The following is a 25,582-nucleotide window of genomic DNA, read 5'->3' on the forward strand; positions in this document are numbered from 1 at the left end:
TTTTGTTTTTTGTTTTGTTTTTTAGGAAACTTTATTTTAAGGGTGTATTAATATTTTCATATCAACTTGTGGTTATAATTATTAAAAATTTAAAATGGTGGTTAGAATTCTATTTAGGGTCCGAAATTTGGTTATTTTTCCAAATTCCCTAATCTATAGATAATATCATTTATTAAAAAAAAAAAAAAAAAAAGCTTTCAATCATTGTCAAAACATTTCGTACATTTCCAGGAATGCCAAGCGTGACTATAAAACACACTATATTCCAAAAACAAAGGGCTGTAAAACAATCCACTACAGTCCAGGATGACTGATAAAAGCAAAGGCAATGTAAAATGAATCAATTTGCAATTTGAAATAATCCTCATGGACTGGATACACAAATACATTTATGATATGAATATACATACACATATATATTATATATATTCACCTCTCTCTCTCTCTCTCTCCCTCTCTCTCCCTCCCGCCGGTAGCGCGCCGCCACTTTTGGTAGTGACCAGACCACCACCCACTGCACTACGTTTTTTAATGCCTTATCGAACTCAACCACCCATTTTTTACGTTATCTGTCTCTCACTGCAAATATACTCACCACTATAAATACTCTTCCCTTATTCCCTCACGCATTTCTACAAATTCCTCCCCCGTAGTTTTCGTTAATCTCTCTCTAATTAAGCAGGGATTAGAAGCTAATCTCTTTCTTAATATCTCCGCCTCCGTTGAGAAGTGATGGGGTCGGAAAGAGGAGGCCTAGCTTTGGTCGTCACAGCATTTCTATTGGCTGTTGGGTTTCCAACATGTTTATCGGATTCAGATATCAACAGGGGTAGCTTTCCCAAAGGTTTTGTTTTCGGAACTGCGTCTTCTGCTTTCCAGGTTCTTTTTCAACTGACTCTTTTACCCTTTTGATTAACCTGGTGGTTAAAGATCACTAATTACTCATTATTCTTGTGATTATAATTTTCTGTTTTTTAGTGTTTGGGTTCCAGCAGTCGGTGATTAATTACTGGGATTTGCATTTGCATCATATACTCTGAGTTTTGATGTTTTTCTCGCTCCGTTCCTCGTAAAACTTAACTAGTAACTGGAAGCTAGGTGCGACACTGCGAATGCAGATAGCTCACTTGATTAAAAGTATTCACGCCCACTTGCGTTTGAGCGCCCGAGCACTTAAGATTCCGAGTTTGACTCATCGTTGCAAATAATGCATGTTTGAAACAAAATTGTAGTTGTAGTTTTTGCAAGTCAATGTATCTGCAGATTCACGGTAATCACGTGAAGATAGAATGTCATGGTGATGTAATTGCTGGAGCATAGGGGCTTTTCCGGTTTTTCAATTTTATTGCTAAATAAATCCACTCAAAAGTATGATGAAATTTTTTGCCAAATTACCATACCAACCGTACCATACCAAAGTTATGCCAGAAAATTTGTACCATTGGTAATGGTACAATATTTGTGCCGTACCATATATTTTTGGTACACTAATGGTAAACCATTACAAGTGGTATATCGTACAGTACCGTACTATTACTATTAATATTATATTATTTGTTTATATATAATTAGGTATTATTATCATTATATATGCACTTATATTTTTTTCCTAGTCATTTATCCAATCATCTTACCCTCTAACATCTACTCTCCCAAATTCCCAATAAAAAAACCTAAGCTTTCTTGCGCTACAACTCTTCGTCTTTTCACTCATCTAGCCACCGACTTCATTTCTGTTGCTCCAGTTCCAGCAACTCTCTCTCTCTCCGGAGTCCATCTCATCTTCTCTTTCATCAAATTGGGATGTCTTTCTCTCTGACTTTGTCTATCAAGTTAATTTTTGTACAATTTTAAAGAATGTAGAAATGAAATTTAAGAATCTTTGTACTATTTTTTAGGGATATTGAGTTATTTCAGCAATTCTTCCATCTATTTACTTCTTGTTTCTTAAATAAATCTCTATAAAATTCTCATAATTAAATAAAAAAGTTTAAAAAAAAAACCCAAAGGGAGTGGCCAAAACACATTTGTGCCTTGAATTGGATTGGAAAAAAAAAAATCAAATTTTGGCCCAAAATGATGGCCCAAAACAAAGTGGTACCATATCAACCAAACTATTTGACATGCCAAATTCGGTATACCGAAAATTTGGTATGGTAATGATAATAGATTTTGTCATACCAAAAGTTTGGTATAGTAATTGGTACATAGGTTTTGGTATAGTAATTGTACCAATACCATCCCTACTTAAAAGGCAAAAAGTACTTCAGCTCACATCAAAATGACGGTTGAGGGCCGGAGTCCACAAAGTCATGCAATCGAGAAAACAAGGTCATTATCGGAATTCCAGTTCATTTTCGGGAGTTTTTCAGTTTTTGGCCTCAAAAAAGGACCACTACCTATTACGAGGTAGAGAGTAGCTTGGCTGGCTCTTAACATTGAAGAAGAGTTCCTCCTTAATTTAGCTAGTGTTGGATTTTTAAAAGGGAAACTTTGGATGCGGTCTCTAACTATGAATATTCTTTGACTAAAACCTTATTGGTTTTTAATTTTTGATCAAAGTCCTTGAAATTAATGTGATAATTTATTTTTATGTACGTTACTATATTTTTTAAATTAAAAATTTATATTTATATTTGTTTATATTAATGAGATTTTAAATAAAAAAACCATAATTTGTGGGATTAAAAATATTAAAATATAAATATACTATTGTGTGTGTGTGTATATAAATATGGGTACATTCATCAAAATTAACCAAAAAATTATTGTATCAAAATATGAGTACATTCTTCAAAATCAAAAATAAAGAAAGAAAGAGATATTAGGCTTAATAATATTAGTAACTTTTTCCGATTAAACTTAACATGGATACATTCTCAAATCAAAGAAAAAAGAATGTACCCATATATGTTTAAAAATGGATTAGAAAAAAATTGAATAGATTATATATATATAAAAGTGGTACATTTTACATATAACAAATTGGTATATTTAAAAATGAGTACATTTTAAGATTAAAAATTTGAAAAAATTACATGAATGGGTACATATAATTAGCATGGGTACATTTAGCAAAAATAAAAATGGGTACAAATAAATAAAAAATATATGGGTACAAATACAAATAAAACTTTAAAAAATATGGGCACAAAAAGAAATTAATATATGGGTACAAATTAAAACTAAAAAGAAAATTGGTACAAATTAAAAATGGGTACAAACTAAAAATAAAAATATATGATAAAAATATACTAATGGTAACATTTTTAACATTAAATGAATATATTTAGAAATAAAAAATATTTTATTATTGAAATAATTAATGATGTTATTAATACCAAGGACCTTGATCAAAAATTGAAAAAGAATAAGGTTTTAATCAATGGAGTAGCAAAAGTAAGGATGAGAACCTAATTTCTCCTTTTTAAAATGTTGTGCTTATAATCAAAACTGTTTATATTATAAATAATTTTTTATGGATTTTTTTAAGGAAAAAAATGAAATTTAAAGTCATTCAATCAATCAATGACAGTAAATAAATAAATATTGGGAGACTTTGGATGCGGTCCCTAGTTATGAATAGTCTTTGACTGAAACCTTGTTGGTTTTCAATTTTTGATCCAAGTCCCTGAAATTAATTGATAATTTATTTCTATGTACGTTACTATATTTTTTAAATTAAAAATTAAAATTTATAGTTGTTTATAGTAATGAGATTTTAAATAAAAAACCATAATTTGTGGGATTAAAAATATTAAAATATAAATATATTATTGTGTGTGTGTGTAAACATGGGTACATTCATAAAAAATAACCAAAAAATTATTGTATCAAAACATGGATACATTCTTCAAAATGGGTACATTTAGCAAAAATAAAAATGGGTACAAATAAATAAAAAAATATGGGTACAATACAAATAAAACTTTAAAAAATATGGGCACAAAAAGAAATTAATATATGGGTACAAATTAAAACTGAAAGGAAAATTGGTACAAATTAAAAAAGGGTTGCAAATTAAAAATGGGTACAAACTAAAAATAAAAATATATGATAAAAAATTTAGCCATAAATATAAATATACTAATTGTAATATTTTTAATATTAAATGAATATATTTAGAAGTAAAAAATATTTTATTATTGAAATAATTAATGATATTATTAATACAAAGGACCTTGATCAAAAATTGAAAAGTAATAAAGTTTTAATCAATAGAGTAGTAAAAATAAGGATGAAAACCTAATTACTCCATAAATATTTTATAATGATTTTATCAAATTTGTCCATAAATAATTTATAATATTAATGATTCTGATTACAATTTCGTAATTCCGTAACAAAGTAAATTGAGAAAGAACTTTTCTTCTTCAGAACCTTTCTTCAATGAGCCAAGTTAATTCCTTCACGACATTTGCAAACCAGCCTTCTGATGTTTATAAATTTTCATTTATATAGGGACCACGAAAACATTCAGAATTTGTCTTTCATCAACCAGATATTGTTTTATTTCGTAATTTATTTAAAATTTTATTAATATCAATTGTACTTTTGATATGATACACAATTATTTGAGGACTATGGTTATAAAAAAACAAGTTATTTACATGTTTTACCTTCTGATTTTTGTCAGTACGAAGGTGCAGTTAAAGAGGACGGAAGGGGGCCTTCTATCTGGGACACCTTTTCACATACTTTTGGTAATAATTTGTTAATTTATGGTCAATCTTTTGTTTTACTTCTAAATTATTTTTTACCGTACTTTGGAACATTTATCAACTACACAGTATCTCACTTATCACATGATCATTAAATAAGAAGGAAGACACTCGTATATATATTTCATGTGACACTCAAATCGTCCATGTTTTAGGAAGCAATTCAAAAATATATAACACTTAATGCATACGGATCATTTGCCTTGTTTTGCAGGTAAAATAGCCGATTCCAGTAATGCAGATGTTGCTGTAGATGAGTATCACCGTTATAAGGCAAGTCTGGTACTCAAAACTACCCTTTGCATTTTCTTTGTTAAATCGAGCAAATGTTAAGTTAGTTGCAAGCAGGAGGATGTGCAACGTATGAAGGACATGGGAATGGATGCTTACAGATTTTCGATATCCTGGACTCGGATTTTCCCCAGTAAGTTCTATTAGTCCTATGAGTTCATATTTACTTCACATACAAGATTAGTTCATCAAATTTTAACTGCGAGCTTTTCGTATATCAGATGGAACCGGACACATTAATCAGGCGGGTGTTGATTACTACAATCGTCTCATCGATGCATTGCTAGCCAAAGGTGCCATACATTTTCATTTTTCTCCAGAATATTGTATGTACTTCCGACTTTTGCATTAAGCTCCGTCACAATTGTTAATGGCAACGGAGAAATTTCAGCATCGAACGTTTATTTATCAGGATGGAATCATGGGCTGAACTATGAGATTCTGTATATGCAGGAATTGAACCGTATGTGACCCTCTATCACTGGGACCTCCCTCAAGCATTGGAAGACAAATACAGCGGGTGGCTCAACCCTCAAGTCATGTAATCTCAACGTTGACAGTTTTGTGCCTATAATTTCCGTAAGTTTGATTAACGATGAGTTTTGGATTCGAGTGATTCATATGGCCTTAGTCTATTGCAGAGAGGACTTTGCAACATACGCGGACGCATGCTTTCAAAATTTTGGTGACAGGGTGAAGCACTGGATCACATTCAACGAGCCACATACATTTTCTATACAAGGATATGATGTAGGGCTCGAGGCACCGGGAAGGTGCTCTATCCCCCTTTTCCTTTTCTGCAGGGCAGGAAACTCGGCAACTGAGCCTTACATGGTTGCTCACAATGTCATCCTGTCTCATGGAACCGCGGCTGATATTTACCGGAGAAAGTACAAGGTAAGAATGATGGAATGGAGAAATATTCATGCGCGTAACTATTAACAACAGAAGTTGATTAATGATACTACTTGGTGTCTTCGCAGTCAAAACAGCGTGGATCGGTTGGGGCATCATTTGATGTTATCTGGTATGAATCAGCAACAAACTCGACAGCAGACGTCGTTGCAACTAAAATAGCCCAAGATTTTCAGCTTGGCTGGTAATCACAAATTTGATTTTATTACTTAGTTATATTTGACTAGGAACTGCGTTATAATTTATGTAATCACTATGTTGGAACGGCAGGTTTCTTGATCCATTTATGTTTGGGGATTATCCAAGCTCTATGAGAAGTAGGGTTGGAAGTCGGCTGCCAACCTTTTCCAAATCCGAGTCTGCTCTAATTAAAGGGTCCTTGGATTTTGTGGGCATTAACCACTACACCACCTTCTATGGAAGCAACGATACCGCTGATATAATTGGACATCTACTCAATGACAGCCTTGCAGACTCTGGTGCCATTACTCTTCGTAAGTACTCACATTGAACGCGCTACATATTCCTCTTTAACAGTTCTACGTTCCAGTTATTCCATAAGTTGTCGGAATCACCAATTCAGAGATGGGAAGACAAAGACCAACTTATTAGAGTTCCGTAACTTGTTATCATTCAAATTTTCGTTGTTAGCTGAAGATATCTTTTCTTTTTCCATGTTTTCAGCATTCAAAGACGGGAAACCTATTGGCGATAGGGTATGTAGTGTAGTTAAACTCTCATAAATTACTGCAATTTTTACTTGATCCGACATGAAAGCTTGTGTGAAATTGCAGGCGAATTCTATATGGTTATACATTGTGCCAGAGGGGATGAGAAAATTAATGAACTACATTAAGAAAAAGTACGGCAATCCTCTAGTGATTATCACTGAAAATGGTAATGTTTCGAGTTCCAAATAGAAGGGATGCGAAATCCAAAAGTTCTTCATGTTCACGGGACATTTCATGAGTTAATCTTGTTGGTTTCATTATTTCCACAGGCATGGATGACCCGAATAGCCCATTCATTTCTCTCAAGGATGCTCTAAAGGATACGAAAAGGATTAAATACCACCATGACTATCTTACGAATTTGCTAGCTTCAATCAAGTATTAACCATCTTTAATTAATCCGCTAGCTATGAATATACTTTTTCTTGTCCATATTTTGTGGCGTAAAAGCTGATATCATTCTGTTTTCGTTGAATGCAGAGAAGACGGCTGCAATGTGAAAGGCTATTTTGCTTGGTCTCTGCTGGATAATTGGGAATGGGCGGCTGGATACACTTCTCGATTTGGTCTCTATTTTGTGGATTATAAGGACAAGCTCAAGAGATACCCAAAGGACTCCGTTCAATGGTTCACGAAATTCTTGAATTCTACTCAAACAAGGCAATGATCATCTGACGTTGTGAATCTGAAGTCCTGCACTTGCACCCCAACTCATCGAGTACACGAGGGTTGTTGCAGTTCATTTTTCTTTGGGATCGAGCAAGCCATCATAAACAGTGTTCAGATCATAGTTTGTGGGCAGACGTTTGGAACAAAAATAGCTTATGATTCTATGAAAAGAAAAATATGATTTGAAATCACTAGCTTTTGATTTATTTTTGCAATCAATATATTGTTACACCAGTAATGCTATTCTTACCATATTTCCTTATGTGGTATCTGATGTGGACAACCACATCATTTAAATTAATCAGAATTTAATTTAAATTAAAAAACATTTAATAAACCAATAATTAAAAAAAAAAAAGCTGGAATTAAATGGTGATTGTGGCAAACGAGGAGGCTTCTCCTTCATTCCCCGTTCAATCCTGCTTCTTCTCCCACGCCAGTTCTTTCACGGCAGCCAGTTGAAGATTGTTACAGACCTAAAGTGGGAGAACATGTGCACACATCACATCGGCATCATAGGATGGCAAAAATGTGGGAGAACATGTGCACACATCACGGCAGCCAGTTGAAGATTGTTACAGACCTAAAGTCCCTAGACATTGCCCATACTCCGATGGAAACAACCAAGCACCACCATGACCGCACTGTCCAGCTTTGGAATGTTCTCCAAGAATGGCATCCTCACTTTGAAAAGCTCATGATTCATCAAAAACAATACATCCAAGCTCTTAATAGTTGGTTGAAGCTAAATCTCATACCTATCGAGAGCAGCTTAAAACAGAAAATCTCATCCCCGCCAAGAGTTCAGCGTCCACCAATCCAAGCTCTCCTCCATTCATGGCACGATTCTCTTGAAAAGCTTTCTGATGAACTCGCAAAATCTGCAATATCGTCCTTTGCGGCTGTGATAAAGACCATCATACTGTTGGAAAATTAGTTATTAGTTTATGGTTTTCTTTTGGGACAAGGATGTTAGAATTTTCTATATCCTTTAAGGGTTAGGATTTAGGGTTTATTAGAGTTTTCTATATCCTTTAAGGATTAGGATTGTGCTTTAGTTTTCTATATCCTTTAAGGATTAGGGTTTGCTTTAGTTTTCACTATATATAATAATGCTTGTATTAGTTAGTTTTAACAAGTCAGTCACGATGTAGTCTCTTGGGATTATGTAGCCATTTTGGCATTCAATTTGTTTAATAATGTTCTTATTATTTTGTAATCTTGTTTGTTGCGCACTCTGATATTTCATCAGGAGGAAGGGGGAATGATAAGCTCACCAGAGACACTGTATCCAGGTAAGGGATAAGTCACTTGGGAGTCTCAAAACTCGCCTGCCTGAGATCTTCCGCACCATGACAGACTACGCTAATGCGTGTTCCATTACTTCATCTGCTTCCATCCATGGCGAGGAGGCTAAAAACAAAATGCCGTGAAAGAACTAGCGTGGAACAAGAAACGGGTGAAGCAGGCAAAGGGAAAGAAGGAGAAGACTCTCGTATGTCACAATCACCATTTAATTCCGGTTTTTTTAATTATTGGTTTATTAAATGGTTTTTAATTTAAATTAAATTCTGATTAATTTAAATGATGTGGTTGTTCACATCAGCTGCAACATAAGATGGTATATAGAGGCAAGCAAACTCAGGAATGAGTGTTCCATTCCTTTCTCTTGGGAGTCAAGCAACTCATTTGGTAATCAAACTGGCGCTGAAGGCAATCAAACTCAGATTCGGATTATATTTGGTTGATTACAAAGACAATCTCAAGAGATACCCTAAGGAGTCTGCTCTATGGTTCAAGAACTTCTTGGCTTCTTCTACTTGAACAAGGAGGTGATGAACTGATGCTCCTTACGTTCTGCGAAATTCTGCATATAAATTACACCAGAAGGATTCATCAAATGCACACAAGGGTTGTTTTGATTCATGTTCTTGTCGCGTCGAGGAAGCGATCATAATCCAATGTTCAAGCTATCAAAACTGTTTGCGCTCCAACACTTGACCCCAATTGACAGTCAACTAGTACCTTAGGTCCTTAGATTGAGAAAGACTTGTCAAGAGTTTTTGATCACGTAATTCGTTGGACACTTCTCACAAAAGTATAAAAACACTTGTATCTTTAGCCCACCTAACTCTATGTTAGAGTTGTCTTAAATTATAAGCCAAAAGTAAACCATTAGACTTGGTTTTAGGTCCTTCAATAGAAAAACTTGTGTAGAATCTCCGATCTTTCTATGGCACTTCTCACAAAAGCATAAAATTAATTGTATTTTATTTTGGTCCTGCACTCAACTCTATCTTAGTTCCACTTATAAGTTATCCTAATCAACCAGTCATACCTAAGTTTAAACATAGGTCAATTATGTTCTGCATAATCTTCGTGTTGACCAGGAATAACCTATAGTTCTCCCCCTCCATGATAAGGATTGCGTAGCCAAAATCTAACCCATTGAATATGCCAATTGGCCTAACCATGAACAAGGGCGGCAAAATATGACACGTCCATCGCTTCGATCCTAGTTAAGTTGATTTCACTAGTACTATTCTATTGTCATTCTTCCAACCAATCACGGTTTAATATATTTCATTTGCATGGAAGAGGATCCTCTCTCTGGATTCACTTTGTGGGGATCCTATCCTAGCCGTTCATTGTATATTGTACGGTCAGTTTTTGTCAGGTACTATTTGTGTTTAGATTTAAATAAAAAAAAGTCAAATAATTTTTTACTACACAATACACAATGAATAGTTCAGATGTGAGGATTTTTAGGATTCCGATGGAATCCAAATCCCATTCGCATGTACATGTCAAATTGTGCTGAAAATAATAATAACGAGTCTTCCAACGTGAACTAGACCACAAAAAGGGGAACCGATGAGCCAATTGGATGGATAGTGTGTTCAGGAGCCGATTTAGAATTTGGACCTTGGAAGGTTCCAATGTTAAATGTAAAAATTTCTAGATAAAAAGAGAACACGAAATGCAAACTTTTTTTTCTTCAGTTTATTCACTGAAGCATTTCTTCAAATACTTGGTGGGCTTGTTGTCGTCAGCCAAACTATATTGCGTTAATGTCAACAACCGAAACAAATTTGATGAGCGAGATCAAAAGAATTTGTCGAGAATTCTCAACCCACACTTGATGGGAACAAAAAAGACCCGTACTAACTAACCATCAGAAGGTCCTCGAAAAATATTCATATGTATATTTCCGAAACTCCGAGTGATCTTTAACCACCTTAGTCCCAAACGTATATCCGTCCTTGAGTGTGTTCATCTTCTTGCACTCGAGTTCGAGAATACTGCGTTGCCGAAAAATGATATTAACAATTGGGCTGTATTAATGTACTTAACGCGCAGCCTGCGATGGTATTGTTAGGCCTGGAAAATGATTACCCGCCTAATTCAATTGAAATCCATAAATGGAGGACTAGTTGTTGGCGTAGTAATTACCCCAAAATTCCAACAAACAAAACTTAAAACACAGTGTGTTTGGGAATCCTAGTCGTATGACCAAACCGACACCGAAAGGAGTGGACCTAATTATTTTACAACAATTCCTCCTCCTCCTCCTCGTCTCTGTCACTCTCTCAGAAATTAACACCAAATGTCCTTCACGTCTAACATTAAAAATACCCTCCAATTAATTTTCTCCCATAAATATTTGATGGTTTTTATTTGGTGTAATAAATATTTGATATTTCTTTTAATAAATTAATATTGGTGAAAATGCAACAGCACGTTTTATATAAATAAATTAATTATTCATTAATAATTTTCCTTCCTATTCGGATCTGTACCTACCAGCGAGGGTGAGGACATGTTGTTTGCATCGTACTCCATTATTTTCTTCTTTTGGTCCTAACTGTTCCAATGATTTAATCATATATAAACGCTTCACTTTCTTCTTTTTTTCATACTTATTTTTATAGGTTTAATATTTAATGAAATTTGACATTTTATTTTTGGACTTTTTTATACAATGTATATTATGGCTCTATGTTTTTTTTGGGAGGAAAAAGAAGGGACCTGTATCAAAACAACATGTCGAGATGTGCTTAAAATGCATTCCATCAAATATGTAATAGGTACAAAAATGACTTGTACCAAATATTCGGTGGGTCTCGCAAGACCTTCACATATATATTTTTTGGACTTGGATGGTTCTGGGACCACCTTGGTCTCTACTTCCATCCATCCCTGGTTATGTGTCTGTTTAAGGTTATAGGTCTTTATTTGGACCCCAAGACTGTAGTGTGTTTTGCATGCATGATACAAAACTAGCATGAAATCCAATGGTCTTCAGAATAGTAAAATAAAAAATAAATAAAAAAGCAGAAAATAACATTCCAATGATAAGTAGTAGTAAATAAAATGACATGGGCCTTACTTTATTTGAAATTGCAACGAGATTATTTTAAATTTTTTGTTTATATAGATGACGAGCTTGATTTTTAATTAATTATTATTACTAATAAATTGTCCGATTTAGTCCAAATCACATAAGTTGACAATTACTTATACATTTTTAATACAATTGGATCCAAATACAATAACAAAACATGTATGGTAAAAAAGGAATCGACAAATCAGCTAATTTTTTATGTATTCAAATAATTCCATTGACGAAAGAAATAATATTTCATCAAGGTGATGTTATCGTAATTCTAAATCAATCATGTAAACGAGAAATTTTTCCACATATAAGTGTAATAAAATAAGTAAAGTTACACAAAAAATATATCGTTATTTTCACTTATATTATGACATGATATGTGAAGTAACGCTTTAATATCCGATGCTTGAAACATCTCCTCACGAAGACAAACAAGGGGAAACGGTCTGGGGAAGACTGGGTTGACTTTTAACGATGGGAACTTTCTTTTTACTGCGTGATATTTGTTTTTTTTTTGGGGTTGGGAAAATGAAAGGTGAAACGAAAACGTGTTGGGCTTCAGCCCACCTCAAATTTAAAAAATTATACAATAAAAAGTTACTGACACTATATTCTTATGGTATTCTTATACAAGTATGAGGTCAAATTCAACTTACCCTGATAAGTTCGATAATACATGGCGTATTGTTTAGTTTAACCTAAATATTCTCTGATATCATTTTTAAACATTAGCACATGTATCCAATATTAATTTGAACAAATACTACACTTGACCTCAGCCAAAAAGCCGAGAAAGGTATTATATGCCAGTATTTTTTCTTTTTTTTTTAGAAATAAGCATACAGTTCTACAGTATCACCATATGCTGACTGTAATTATAAGATTTAAAGATTTTTTATTTTTATTTTTGAGAAATTCTTCTTCAAGTTGATTTCATTGAAGCAATCTCTCTAGGTGTATGGACTAATTGGTTTAATGAGTAAAACCACCAAATAAACTCACACACAAAGCAGTATCATACTTTAAACTAATCTAATTGGGATGAGATATTTGAAACCGAGTGAGAGTCCATGTATGCGAAAATGATGTAGCATTAGATTTACATTATGGTCCCTGTTTGGTTCAGATAATTACATGATGGGCGGAGTTACTCCGCCGGACTATGAGGATGAGGAGGACAATGCTTGTTCGGAAAACAAGTAGAGAGAGTGGAGATGGTGAGGTCTTTGCATTGGTTCAACAGTTGGGGTGGCGAACAAGAACATTATAGTCTATAGATTTGCATAAACTTAAAGCCAAACTAAACTACTATTTTTGGTCACGAAATCATATTGCCTTGAATTAGGAAAACTAATGAAAATAGCTTGAAAACTTTGAGTTTTAACGATAAGGACAAAATAAATGATAAAGTGAATAGTACCATAATTGACTTTTTAATGTAAAAATGTGGTTTTTCGTTAAAGTGAATAATACCGGGAACTTTTCGTTAAAGTTCCCTTAAATTAATTTACTTGCTCTTATGGTTAAAATAGATTGCATTGTTTCGAAGTTCGAATCACTTTTGGATGCATGAATTCATCATTATGAATTAACTTTAGACTCATTTTGAAGTGCTTTTAAAATTACTGAAAATAGTTTTAGAGAAAATATTTTTGGGTTCCAAAAACGTTTGAAGTGCTTCTTATAATTAGTGTTTTAAGTACTTTCCAAAAATTTATTTGTATTTTTACTAATGATTGGTTTCAAAAATATTTTCACTAAAAACGTCATTTTAAAAGCACTTTCAAACGAGCTCATTAATTCCTAATTAAGGAACACACTTGACCAAATAATTTCCTAATTAAGGAACAAATTACATGATAGTTTCTAATTAAATTATTCAATACTTGTTTAATTGTAAACAAACAACTATCTTCCTTAGATTATAGTCCATATTTTATGGAAGAGTATTGTTTTGATTTTTTTTTTACATACATAAACGATACTGAGGGGGCAGGAATTCGAACTCAAAACTTAAAGCATATTCCAATTGTTTACATATATTTCTCACCTATTTTATATCCAAATGATGTGAGGTACAGTTTATCATTGGTTGGCGACGGCTAAACCCATTTTAGACCGAAATACCAAAGGTATCCAATGTTAGAAGTATAAGATTGTAAGGCTGTGATGATGCCACATGTAAACAGATTAGCTGGTCTATTATATTTGTTAGAAGAGTCGGTTGGTTATGACTATAAATACTTAATCTTGTAATAGCTTTCTTATTAAGCAAGGTATCAATTCAATCATTTTTTCCCTCCAATTTCTCTGTCTACAGTTCACTTTCTCTCTCTCTCTCTACATTCATAGAAACTGAGATACTTGGTTAACATCCGATATGCGGAGTTAAATATGTATGTCATAGCTGGCTAATGAAGATTAATCAAAAGCAGCCATAATACTACAACAACAAAAAACAATCAAGCGTTATGTCATTAAATATGGTCGGTTTTATAAATCTTAGAACTTTATTGTACTCGGTTTTGCGCAAAGTCTTCCGTTCTCTCCAAGTAATTCATATATTTTCTTATAGTCTCTTTCAAAGTCTTATTAGGTTTTCCTCTACCCCTTTTGCCTTGAGCTTCCGTCTCATAGTTGCATCTTATAACTAAATCATCTTAACCGATTTTCTCTCATTTTATTTTCAACTGCGGACACTTTTACTTTTCCTCTGATGTCTTCATTCTTAATTCTATCATTTTTCACATGTACACATATCCAACGAACCATTATCATTTCTGCTACACTCATTTTTGCACATGTTACTTTTTAACCAACTAACATTTCATACCATAAAACAACAATGATCTTATTATCGTCCTATAAAAATGGTCACAACATTAAACATTATAAATCAATGTCATCATATGTCGGTGTATATGGGTTAGGTAAAGGCCATAAAAGGGTTCCATGGGCACACATGCTTTAACCGTAAATAAATTACATCTTGCCGTGAATAAAACTGGTTGGTCAGTTTATCGTATGTCAGGCAAACAATATACCAAATTTGTTTGCTTGTTCAGTTAAAAACTTAAAAAATGGATTTACCATCAGTACACCCATCATATTTTGGTATGGAGTGAGATAAAGGTGACAAAAAATTAAGGTTTTTATGTCAAAATAGTTTTTAAAATTGATATAAACTCTTCATTTTAGTTATTGAGATTTGAAATCAATAAAAGTGATTCATGAGTTTGTCCATCATTAATCTTTTTTATCATTCCATGAAAAATCTCCATTAAATAAGGATAAGACAAAAATACCCTCATCTTTTGCCAAATTATTTTGGACCATTGTTTATTAGTATTTTTGTCATTTTAGCCCTTATTTAACAAAATTTTCATAAAATGACCAAATGATTGATGGTGGCAAACTCAAATATCATTCCTATTAATTTCAAATTTCAAGAACCAAAATGATATAACAATCTCAGTGATCATTTTAGCTAAAAGTAAAAAATTAATTATTAATTTTGCACCATACTTACTGAATAAGACCAATTATGTTATTATTTATATCGTAATAATGTTAGATAGAACACAATTTATATTACATTACATTTGAATATAGTATATCAGTAACTGATATAGGATATATGTACATCACTTGTGACACTGTGTGTGAAAAACACATAGCATGTGTAGACATAACTGGTGTTTTTTGCATATAGCACTTCATGTGTTTTAAAAAACTAGAAACATTTTCTCTAAAAACTTTTTCAATCGCCACTTAGTACTACAATCTAGTAGTATTCTTTTTCACTTGTAAGTGATAAGTCTAAGATTTGATTATTTTCAAATGCAAATTTAAACCACATTATTGTTAGTTCATTGTGAGGTTAAGTCCATCTCATCTCTCTAGTATAGATAATATTGTTTGTTCAAAAAAATAAAAATAAAATAACGGTCTCAATCATTTTAAAAACATTTCATACATTTCCTACGAGGAATGCCAAGCCTGACTATAAAGCACAATATATTCCAAAAACAAAGGAAAGGCTGTAAAACAATCCACTACAGTCCAGGATGATTGATAAAAGCAAGGGCAATGCAAAATGAATCAATTTGCAATTTGAAATCTGAATCCTCATGGACTGGATACACGAATACATTTATGATATGAATACACAGACACTCACATATATATACATATATATATGCACCCACCATGCTTATCATTCTGGTATGAAAACTTGTGAACTCAGGACTTTGGTTTTTCATTCCCCCACTGTCCATTAACACCACGCCTCTCTCTCTCTCTCCCTCCCTCCCTCAGGTAGCGCGCTCCACTTTTGGGGGTGACCAGACCACCACCCACTGCACTACGTTTTTTAATGCCTTATCGAACTCAACCACCCATTTTTTACGTTATCTGTCTCTCACTGCAAATATACTCACCACTATAAATACTCTTCCCTTATTCCCTCACGCATTTCTACAAATTCCTCCCCTGTAGTTTTCGTTAATCTCTCTCTAATTAAGCAGGGATTAGAAGCTAATCTCTTTCTTAATATCTCCGCTTCCGCGCCGCCGCCGTTGAGAAGTGATGGGGTCGGAAAGAGGAGGCCTAGCTTTGGTCGTCACAGCATTTCTATTGGCTGTTGGGTTTCCAACATGTTTGTCGGATTCAGATATCAACAGGGGTAGCTTTCCCAAAGGTTTTGTCTTCGGAACTGCGTCTTCTGCTTTCCAGGTTCGTCTTTTTCAACCGACTCTTTTACCCTTCTGATTAACCTGGTGGTTAAGGTCACTAATTACTCATTATTCTGGTGATTATAATTTTCTGTTTTTTAGTGTTTGGGTTCCAGCAATCAGTGAATAATTTCTGGGATTTGCATTTGCATCATATACTCTGAGTTTTGATGTTTTTCTCGCTCCGTTCCACGTAAAACCTAACTAGTAATTGTAAGCTAGGTGCAACACTGCGAGTGCAATAGCTCACTTGATTAAAAGTATTCACGCCCACTCGCATTTGAGAGCCCGAGCACTTGAGGTTCCGAGTTTGACTCATCGTTACAAATATTGCATGTTTGAAACAAAATTGTAGTTGTAGTTTTTGCAAGGTCATTGCATCTGCAGATTCGCAGTAATCACGTGAAGATAGAATGCCATGGTGATGTAACTAGGGGTGGATTTTTTTGCCAAATTGCCGTGCCAACCGAATTGCCAACCGTGACATACCGATTTTGTGCCAAATTTTTTGTACCAATCGGTAATTGTACGGTATTGTACCGTACCGAAATTTCATGGTACGATATTGGTAATGGATACCATTACCATGGTATTACCGTACCATACTGAAAATACAATATAATTTATAATTTATAATTTATATAATACATAATTATATAACACATATTTATAATGTTCCAATAATTTGAAAATAAAACCTTACTTATATTAGCATTGTTGTTGGTGACTTTGATCTCTTAAAATTGTGGAAATCAAACACAAAAGAGTTCCTAATTCTTTCACAAATAGCCAAAATATCTTTGTAACCCCCACTTCTACTGTTGCTAGTGAAAATGCATTTAGTCTAGGGAGGAGGGTTGTGAACCCTTTTAGGGTATCCTTGACTCCTAAAATAATTGAGGCACTATTGTGTACTAGTGGTTGGCTTAGGGCAGGTGAAGTAAACTTCTACAAGGACCAACGGAAGATATGCTTCAATTTTACAAGGAAATAGAAGAAGAGAAAACAAGAAAGATATACTTTAATTTTTTTAGTAAATTTGTTATTAAATGGTTTTCAACTTTAATTCTTCTTGCTACTAATTAATATGTTTTCTTTGTTTGTAATGTAAGCTTGACACAAACTCAATCTTCTACAAGTTCAATGCCTCCTCCAAAAGCTTCGACATCTCAAGCTTGAATAACTGATCAATGAATTCTCCTTTTTGAAGTTTACTTCCAATTTTCATATGGTTTGAAACTTTAATTTCTATTTGGATTGTTAACTTCTATTTGTTTTGGTTCGTAACTTTTATTTGGATTGTAAGCTTAATTTTCATGATGAATCTTGATGCTTCATTTGAATTATTATGTGTGTGAATTGTGAATGATGAATAATAGATGAATTTAATCTATAATGTATGAGATAAAGGTACAAAAAAAAAAGTTTTGCCCTTGAATTGGGTTAAAAAAACAAAAACATATTTTGTCCCAAAACAAAATGGCAATTACCATTGCCATACCATGCCAACCTAACTTTTGGCAATACCGAACTTCGGTATACCGAAAGTTTGGTACGGTAATGATAATAGATTTTACCAAACCGAAAGTTTGGTACGGTAATTGGTACAAGGGTTTTGGTACGGTAACCGTACCGAACCCACCCCTAGATGTAACTGCTGGAGCATGGGGCTTTTCCGGTTTTTCAATTTTATTGCTAAATAAACCCACTTAAAAGGCAAAAAGTACTTCAGCTCACGTATTGAAATGACGGTTGAGGGCCGGAGTCCACAAAGTCATGCAATCGAGAAAGGAGGGTCATTACCGGAATTCCAGTTCATTTTCGGGGGTTTTCCGGTTTTTGGCCTCAAAAAAGGACCACTACCTATAACGATAGAGGTAGAGAGGAGCTTGGCTGGCTCTTAACGTTGAAGAAGAGTTCCTCCTCAATTTAGCTAGTGTTCGATTTATAAAATATTATGCTTATAGAACTTTCTGTATTATAAATCATCTTTTGTGGATTCTCCAAAAAAAAAAAAAAATTAAAGTCATTCAATCAATCAATGATAGTAAATAGATAAACCGTTCATAATGATTTTATTAAATTTTTCCATTTGTTTGTGTTTAAATCATTTATAATATTAATGATTCTGATTACAATTACTTAAATCAATGACAAAGTAAGTTGAAAAAGAACTTTTCTTCAACAAGCCAAGTTAATTCCTTTCATGATATTTGCAAACCAGCCTTTGATTATAAATTTTCATATATATAGGGACCACGAAGACATTCAGAATTTGTCTTTCATCAACCAGATATTGTTTTATTTCATAAGTTATTTAAAATTTTATTAGTACTTTTTATACGATACACAATTATTTGAGGAATATGGTTATAAAAAAACAAGTTATTTACATTTTTTACCTTCTGATTTTTGTCAGTACGAAGGTGCAGTTAAAGTGGACGGAAGGGGGCCTTCTATCTGGGACACCTTTTCACATACTTTTGGTAATAATTTGTTAATTTATAGTCAATCTTTTGTTTTACTTCTAAATTATTTTTTGCCGTACTTTGGAACATTTACCAACTTCAAAGTGTCTCACTCATCACATGATCATTAAATAAAAAGGGAGACGCTCGTATATATATTCCATGTGACACTCAAATCGTCCATGTTTTAGGGAGCAATTCATAAATATATAACACCTAATGCATGCGGATCATTTGCCTTGTGCTGCAGGTAAAATAGCCGATTCCAGTAATGCAGATGTTGCTGTGGATGAGTATCACCATTATAAGGCAAGTCTAGTACTCAAAACTACCCTTTGCATTTTCTTTGTTAAATTGAGCAAATGTTAGCTTAGTTGCAAGCAGGAGGATGTGCAACGTATGAAGGACATAGGAATGGATGCTTACAGGTTTTCAATATCCTGGACTCGGATTTTCCCCAGTAAGCTCTATCAGTTCTATGAGTTCATATTTACTTCACATACAAGATTAGTTCATCAAATTTTAACTGCGAGTTTTTCGTATATTAGATGGAACCGGGCCTATTAATCAGGCGGGTGTTGATTACTACAATCGTCTCATCGATGCATTGCTAGCCAAAGGTGCCATAAATTTTCATTTTTCTCCAGAATTTTGTATGTACTTCCGACTTTGCATTAAGCTCCGTCACACTTGTTAATGGCAACGGAGAAATTTCAGCATCGAGCGTTTATTTATCAGGATGGAATCATGGACTGAACTATGAGATTTTGTATGTGCAGGAATTGAACCATATGTGACCCTCTATCACTGGGACCTCCCTCAAGCATTGGAAGACAAATACAGCGGGTGGCTCAACCCTCAAGTCATGTAATCTCAACGTTGACAGTTTTATGCCTATAATTTCCGTAAGTTTGATTAACGATGAGTTTTGGATTCAAGTGTTTCATATGGCCTTAGTCTATTGCAGAAAGGACTTTGCAACATACGCGGACGCATGTTTTCAAAATTTTGGTGACAGGGTGAAGCACTGGATCACATTCAACGAGCCACATACATTTTCTATACAAGGATATGATGTAGGGCTCGAGGCACCGGGAAGGTGCTCTATCCCCCCTTTACTTTTCTGCAGGGCAGGAAACTCAGCAACTGAGCCTTACACAGTTGCTCACAATGTCATCCTGTCTCATGGAACTGCGGCTGATATTTACCGGAGAAAGTATAAGGTAAGAATGATGGAATGGAGAAATATTCATGCACGTAACTATTAACAACAGAAGTTGATTAATGATACTACTTGGTGTCTTTGCAGTCAAAACAGCGTGGATCGGTTGGGGCATCATTTGATGTTATCTGGTATGAATCAGCAACAAACTCGACAGCAGACGTCGTTGCAACTAAAATAGCCCAAGATTTTCAGCTTGGCTGGTAATCACAAATTTGATTTTATTACTTAGTTATATTTGACTAGGAACTGCGTTATAATTTGTGTAATCACTATGTTGGAACGGCAGGTTTCTTGATCCATTTATGTTTGGGGATTATCCAAGCTCTATGAGAAGTAGGGTTGGAAGTCGGCTGCCAACCTTTTCCAAATCCGAGTCTGCTCTAATTAAAGGGTCCTTGGATTTTGTGGGCATTAATCACTACACTACCTTCTATGGAAGCAACGATACCGCTGATATAATTGGACATCTACTCAATGACAGCCTTGCAGACTCTGGTGCCATTACTCTTCGTAAGTACTCACATTGAACGCGCTGCATATTCCTCTTAACAGTTCTATGTTCCAGTTATTCCATAAGTTGTCGGAATCACCAATTCAGAGATTAAAGACCAACTTATTAGAGTTCCGTAACTTGTTATCATTTAAATTTCCGTTGTTAGCTGAAGATATCTTTTCTTTTTCCATGTTTTCAGCATTCAAAGACGGAAAACCTATTGGCGATAGGGTATGTAGTGTAGTTAAACTCTCATAAATTACTGCAATTTTTACTTGATCCGACATGAAAGCTTGTGTGAAATTGCAGGCGAATTCTATATGGTTATACATAGTGCCAGAGGGGATGAGAAAATTAATGAACTACATTAAGAAAAAGTACGGCAATCCTCTAGTGATTATCACTGAAAATGGTAATGTTTCGAGTTCCAAATAGAAGGGATGCGACGTCCAAAAGTTCTTCATGTTCACGGGACATTTCATGAGTTAATCTTGTTGGTTTCATTATTTCCACAGGCATGGATGACCCGAATAGCCCATTCATTTCTCTCAAGGATGCTCTAAAGGATACTAAAAGGATTAAATACCACCATGACTATCTTAAGAATTTGCTAGCTTCGATCAAGTATTAACCATCTTTAATTAATCCGCTAGCTATGAATCTACTTTTTCTTGTCCATATTTTGTGGTGTAAAAGCTGATATCATTCTGTCTTCGTTGAATGCAGAGAAGACGGCTGCAATGTGAAAGGCTATTTTGCTTGGTCTCTGCTGGATAATTGGGAATGGGCGGCTGGATACACTTCTCGATTTGGTCTCTATTTTGTGGATTATAAGGACAAGCTCAAGAGATACCCAAAGGACTCCGTTCAATGGTTCACGAATTTCTTGAATTCTACTCAAACAAGGCCAAGGATCATCTGATGTTGTGAATCTGAAGTCCTGCACTTGCACCCCAGCACATCGAGTACACGAGGGTTGTTGCAGTTCATGTTTCTTTGCGATCGAGCAAGCCATCATAAACAGTGTTCAGATGATAGTTTGTGGACAGACGTTTGGAGCAAAAATAGCTTATGATTCTATGAAAAGAAAAATATGATTTGAAATCACTAGCTTTTGATTTATTTTTGCAATCAATATATTGTTACACCAGTAATGTTATTCTTATCATGTTTTTATACCACCTTATGTGGCATCTGATGTGGACAACCACATCATTTAAATTAATCAGAATTTAATTTAAATTAAAAAACATTTAATAAACCAATAATTAAGAAGAAAAAAAGTTGAAATTAAATGATGATTGTGGCATACGAGGAGGCTTCTCCTTCCTTCCCGTTCAATCCTACTTCTTCTCCCGTTTCTTCTCCCACGCCAGTCCTTTCACGGCAGTCAGTTGAAGATTGTTACAGACCTAAAGTGGGAGAACATGTGCACACATCACATCTGCATCATAGGATGGCAACAATGTCGGCGAACATGTGCACACATCACGGCAGCCAGTTGAAGATTGTTACAGACCTAAAGTCCCTAGACATTGCCCATACTCCGATGGAAACACCAAGCACCACCATGACCGCACTGTCCAGCTTTGGAATGTTCTCCAAGAATGGCATTCTCACTTTGTAAAGCTCATGACTCATAAAAAACTATACATCCAAGCTCTTAATAGTTGGTTGAAGCTAAATCTCATACCTATCTAGGGCTGCTTAAAAGAGAAAATCTCATCCCCGCCAAGAGTTCAGCGTCCACCAATCCAAGCTCTCCTCCATTCATGGCACGATTCTCTTGAAAAGCTTCCTGATGAACTCGCAAAATCTGCAATATCGTCCTTTGCGGCTGTGATAAAGACCATCATACTTCATCAGGAGAAGAGGGAATGCGAAGCTCACCAGAGCCACTGTATCCAGGTGAGGGAGGAGAAGTCACTTGGGAGTTTCAAAACTCGCCTGCCTGAGACCTTCCGCGCCATGACAGACTATGCTAATGCCTGTTCCATTGCTTCGTCTGCTTCCATCAATGGCGAGGCGGCTGAAAAAAAAAATGCCGTGAAAGAACTGGCATGGAAGAAGAAACAGGAGAAGAAAGCAAGGGGAGGGAAGGAGAAGACTCCTCATATGCCACAATCACCATTTAATTCCAGTGGTTTTTTTAATTATTGGTTTATTAAATGGTTTTTAATTTAAATTAAATTTTGATTAATTTAAATGATGTAATTGTCCACATTAGATACCAAATAAGATGGTATATAAAGGCAAGCAAACTTAGGAATGAGTGTTCCATTCCATTCTCTTGGGAGTCAAGCAACTCATTCGGTAATCAAACTGGCGCTGAAGGCAATCAAACTCAGGATTTTTTAATTTCAAAAATTGATCATTCGATTACAAAGACAATCTCAAGAGATACCCTAAGGATTCTGCTCTATGGTTCAAGCTTCTAGGCTTCTTCTACTTGAACAAGGTGGTGATGAACTGATGCTCCTTACGGTCCGCGAAATTCTGCATTTAAATTGCACCAGAAGGATTCACCAAATGCACACAAGGGTTGTTTTGATTCATGTTCTTATCGCGTCGAGGAAGCGATCATAATCCAATGTTCAAGCTATCAAAACTGTTTGCTCTCCAACACTTGACCCCAATTGACAGTCAGCTAGTACCGTAGGTCCTTAGATTGAGAAAGACTTGTCAAGAGTTTCCGATCATGTCATTCGTCGGACACCTCTCACAAAAGCATAAAAACACTTGTATCTTTATCCCACCTAACTCTATGTTAGAGTTGGTCTTAAATTATAGGCCATAACTAAACCGTTAGAGTTGGTTTTAGGTCCATTGGTAGAAAAACTTGGGTAGAATCTCCGACCTTTCTAGGGCACTTATCACAAAAATATATAACTAATTGTATTTTGATCCCACACTCTAGTCTATCTCAGTTCCACCTGTCCTAATCAACCAGTCCTACCAAAGTTTAAATATGGGTCAATGTTTGCATAATCTTTGTGTTGACCAGGGAGAACTTATAGTTTCAAATCCTCCTCCATGATAAGGATTGCGTAGCCAAAATCTAACCCATTGAATATGCCAATTGGCCTAACCATGAACAAGGGCGGCAAAATATGACACGTCCGTCGCTTCGATCCTAGTTAAGTTGATTTCACTAGTACCATTGTCATTCTTCCAACCAATCACGGTCTAATATATTTCATTCGCATACAAGAGGATTCTCTCTGGATCCATTTTGTGGAGATCCCCATATTTTAGCTGTTTATCGTACATTGTGCGGCTAGTTTTCATTAAGTATTATTTATGTTTAAGTTTAAATAAAAAAAATCAAATGATTTGTGATCACATAATGCACGATGAATGGTTAAAATATGAGGATCCCTAGAATCCTCATAAGGATCCGATGAATTCCAAATCCCATTCGCATGTACATGTTAAATTGTGCCGATAAAAAAATAACAAGTCATGCAACGTGAACTAGACCACAAAAACGGGAACTAAGCCAATTGGATGGATAACGTGTTCAGGGGCCGATTTAGAATTCGGACTTTGGAGGGTCCTAATGTCAAATGTTCAAATTTCTAGATAAAAAGAGAACACAGAATGCAAATTTTTTGTCAGTCAAACTATATTACGTTAATGTCAACAAATATTAACATATGCCGAAACAAATTTGATGAGTGAGATCGAAAAAATTTGTCGAGTATTCTCGACCCACACTTGATGGGAACAAAAAAGACCCGTACTAACATTTGGAAGGTCCTCGAAAAATATTCACATGTATATTTCTGAAACTCCAAGTAATCTTGAACCACATTAGTCCACCTTAGTCCCAAAGGTATATCCGTCATTGAGTGTGTTCATCTTCTTGCACTCGAGTTTGAGAATACTACGTTGCCAAAAAATGATATTAACAATTGGACTGTATTAATGTCCTTAACGCGCAGCCTGCGATGGTATTGTTTGGCCTGGAAAATGATTAGCTGCCTAATTCAATTGAAACCCATAAATGGAGGACTAGTTGTTGGCTTAGTAATTACTCCAAAATTCCAACAAACAAAACTTAAAACACAGTGTGTTTGGGAATCGTAGTCATATGACCAAACCGACACCGAAAGGAGTGGACCTAATTATTTTACAACAATTCCTCCTCCTCCTCCTCGTCTCTGTCACTCTCTCAGAAATTAACACCAAATATCCTTCACGTCTAACATTAAAAATACCCTCCAATTAATATTCTCACATAAATATTTCATAGTTTTTATTTGGTGTAATAAATATTTGATATTTCTTTTCATAATTTAATATTGGTGAAAGTGCAACAGCACATTTTATATAAATTAATTAATTATTCATTCATAATTTTCCTTCCTGTTCGGATCTGTACCTACCAGTGAGGGTGAGGACATGTTGTTTGCATTATGTATGCCTTGCCTTGCATCGTACTCCATCATTTTCTTCTTTTGGTCCTACTAAATGATTTAATCATATATAAACGCTTCACTTTCTCTTCTTTTTTTTATACTTATTTTTATAGGTTTAATATTTAATGAAATTTGACATTTTATTTTTGGACTTTTTTATGGCTCTATGTTTTTTTTTTTTTTGAGGGGAAAAATAAAGGACTTGTACCAAAACAACATGTCGAGATATACTTAACATACATTCCATCAAATATTCAGCAGACACAAAAATGATTCGTACCAAATATTCGGAGGATCCCACAAGACCTTCACATATATATTTTTTGAACTTGGGTGGTTCTGGGACCACCTTGGTCTCTACTTCCATCCGCACCTGGTTATGTGTCTGTTTAAGATTATAGGTCTTTATTTGGACCCCAAGACTGTAATGTGTTTTGCATGCATGATACAAAACTGGCATGAAATCCAATGGTCTTCATAATAGTAAAATAAAAAAGCAGAAAATAACATTCCAATGAT

At 34.6% G+C, this 25,582-nt stretch overlaps 2 protein-coding genes across 2 annotated transcripts; both read left to right on the forward strand.

The window, feature by feature from the left end:
- The first annotated feature begins 395 nt into the window (after positions 1–395).
- LOC126595007 (beta-glucosidase 40-like) lies at positions 396–7,565 on the forward strand. The gene is made up of 13 exons (XM_050261321.1): positions 396–879; positions 4,637–4,703; positions 4,936–4,994; positions 5,070–5,145; positions 5,234–5,305; positions 5,466–5,553; positions 5,654–5,909; positions 5,996–6,111; positions 6,198–6,421; positions 6,612–6,643; positions 6,722–6,824; positions 6,928–7,036; positions 7,139–7,565. The coding sequence occupies exons 1-13, from the start codon at positions 733–735 to the stop codon at positions 7,323–7,325; spliced, it is 1,536 nt and encodes a 511-aa protein (XP_050117278.1). The 5' UTR covers positions 396–732; the 3' UTR covers positions 7,326–7,565.
- Positions 7,566–15,789: 8,224 nt separating this feature from the next.
- Positions 15,790–21,820, forward strand: LOC126595006 (beta-glucosidase 40-like). Its single transcript, XM_050261320.1, has 13 exons — positions 15,790–16,457; positions 18,876–18,942; positions 19,175–19,233; positions 19,309–19,384; positions 19,473–19,544; positions 19,704–19,791; positions 19,892–20,147; positions 20,234–20,349; positions 20,436–20,659; positions 20,842–20,873; positions 20,952–21,054; positions 21,158–21,266; positions 21,369–21,820. The coding sequence occupies exons 1-13, from the start codon at positions 16,311–16,313 to the stop codon at positions 21,562–21,564; spliced, it is 1,545 nt and encodes a 514-aa protein (XP_050117277.1). The 5' UTR covers positions 15,790–16,310; the 3' UTR covers positions 21,565–21,820.
- Positions 21,821–25,582: the final 3,762 nt, after the last annotated feature.

The sequence above is a fragment of the Malus sylvestris genome, chromosome 13 (genome assembly GCF_916048215.2).
Source record: "Malus sylvestris chromosome 13, drMalSylv7.2, whole genome shotgun sequence".
Taxonomy (NCBI): Eukaryota; Viridiplantae; Streptophyta; class Magnoliopsida; order Rosales; family Rosaceae; genus Malus; species Malus sylvestris.

What these genes read in the sequence shown, in the direction of transcription:
- LOC126595006 (XM_050261320.1), top strand. Translation starts at nt 16,311, where the DNA reads ATGGGGTCGGAAAGAGGAGGCCTAGCTTTGGTCGTCACAGCATTTCTA. An exon ending in CGATGCATTGCTAGCCAAAG is followed by an intron (nt 19,545 to 19,703) that starts GTGCCATAAATT and finishes TTGTATGTGCAG; the next exon opens with GAATTGAACCATATGTGACC. An exon ending in TTTACCGGAGAAAGTATAAG is followed by an intron (nt 20,148 to 20,233) that starts GTAAGAATGATG and finishes GTGTCTTTGCAG; the next exon opens with TCAAAACAGCGTGGATCGGT.
- LOC126595007 (XM_050261321.1), top strand. Translation starts at nt 733, where the DNA reads ATGGGGTCGGAAAGAGGAGGCCTAGCTTTGGTCGTCACAGCATTTCTA. An exon ending in CACCTTTTCACATACTTTTG is followed by an intron (nt 4,704 to 4,935) that starts GTAATAATTTGT and finishes CTTGTTTTGCAG; the next exon opens with GTAAAATAGCCGATTCCAGT. An exon ending in GGAAACCTATTGGCGATAGG is followed by an intron (nt 6,644 to 6,721) that starts GTATGTAGTGTA and finishes GTGAAATTGCAG; the next exon opens with GCGAATTCTATATGGTTATA.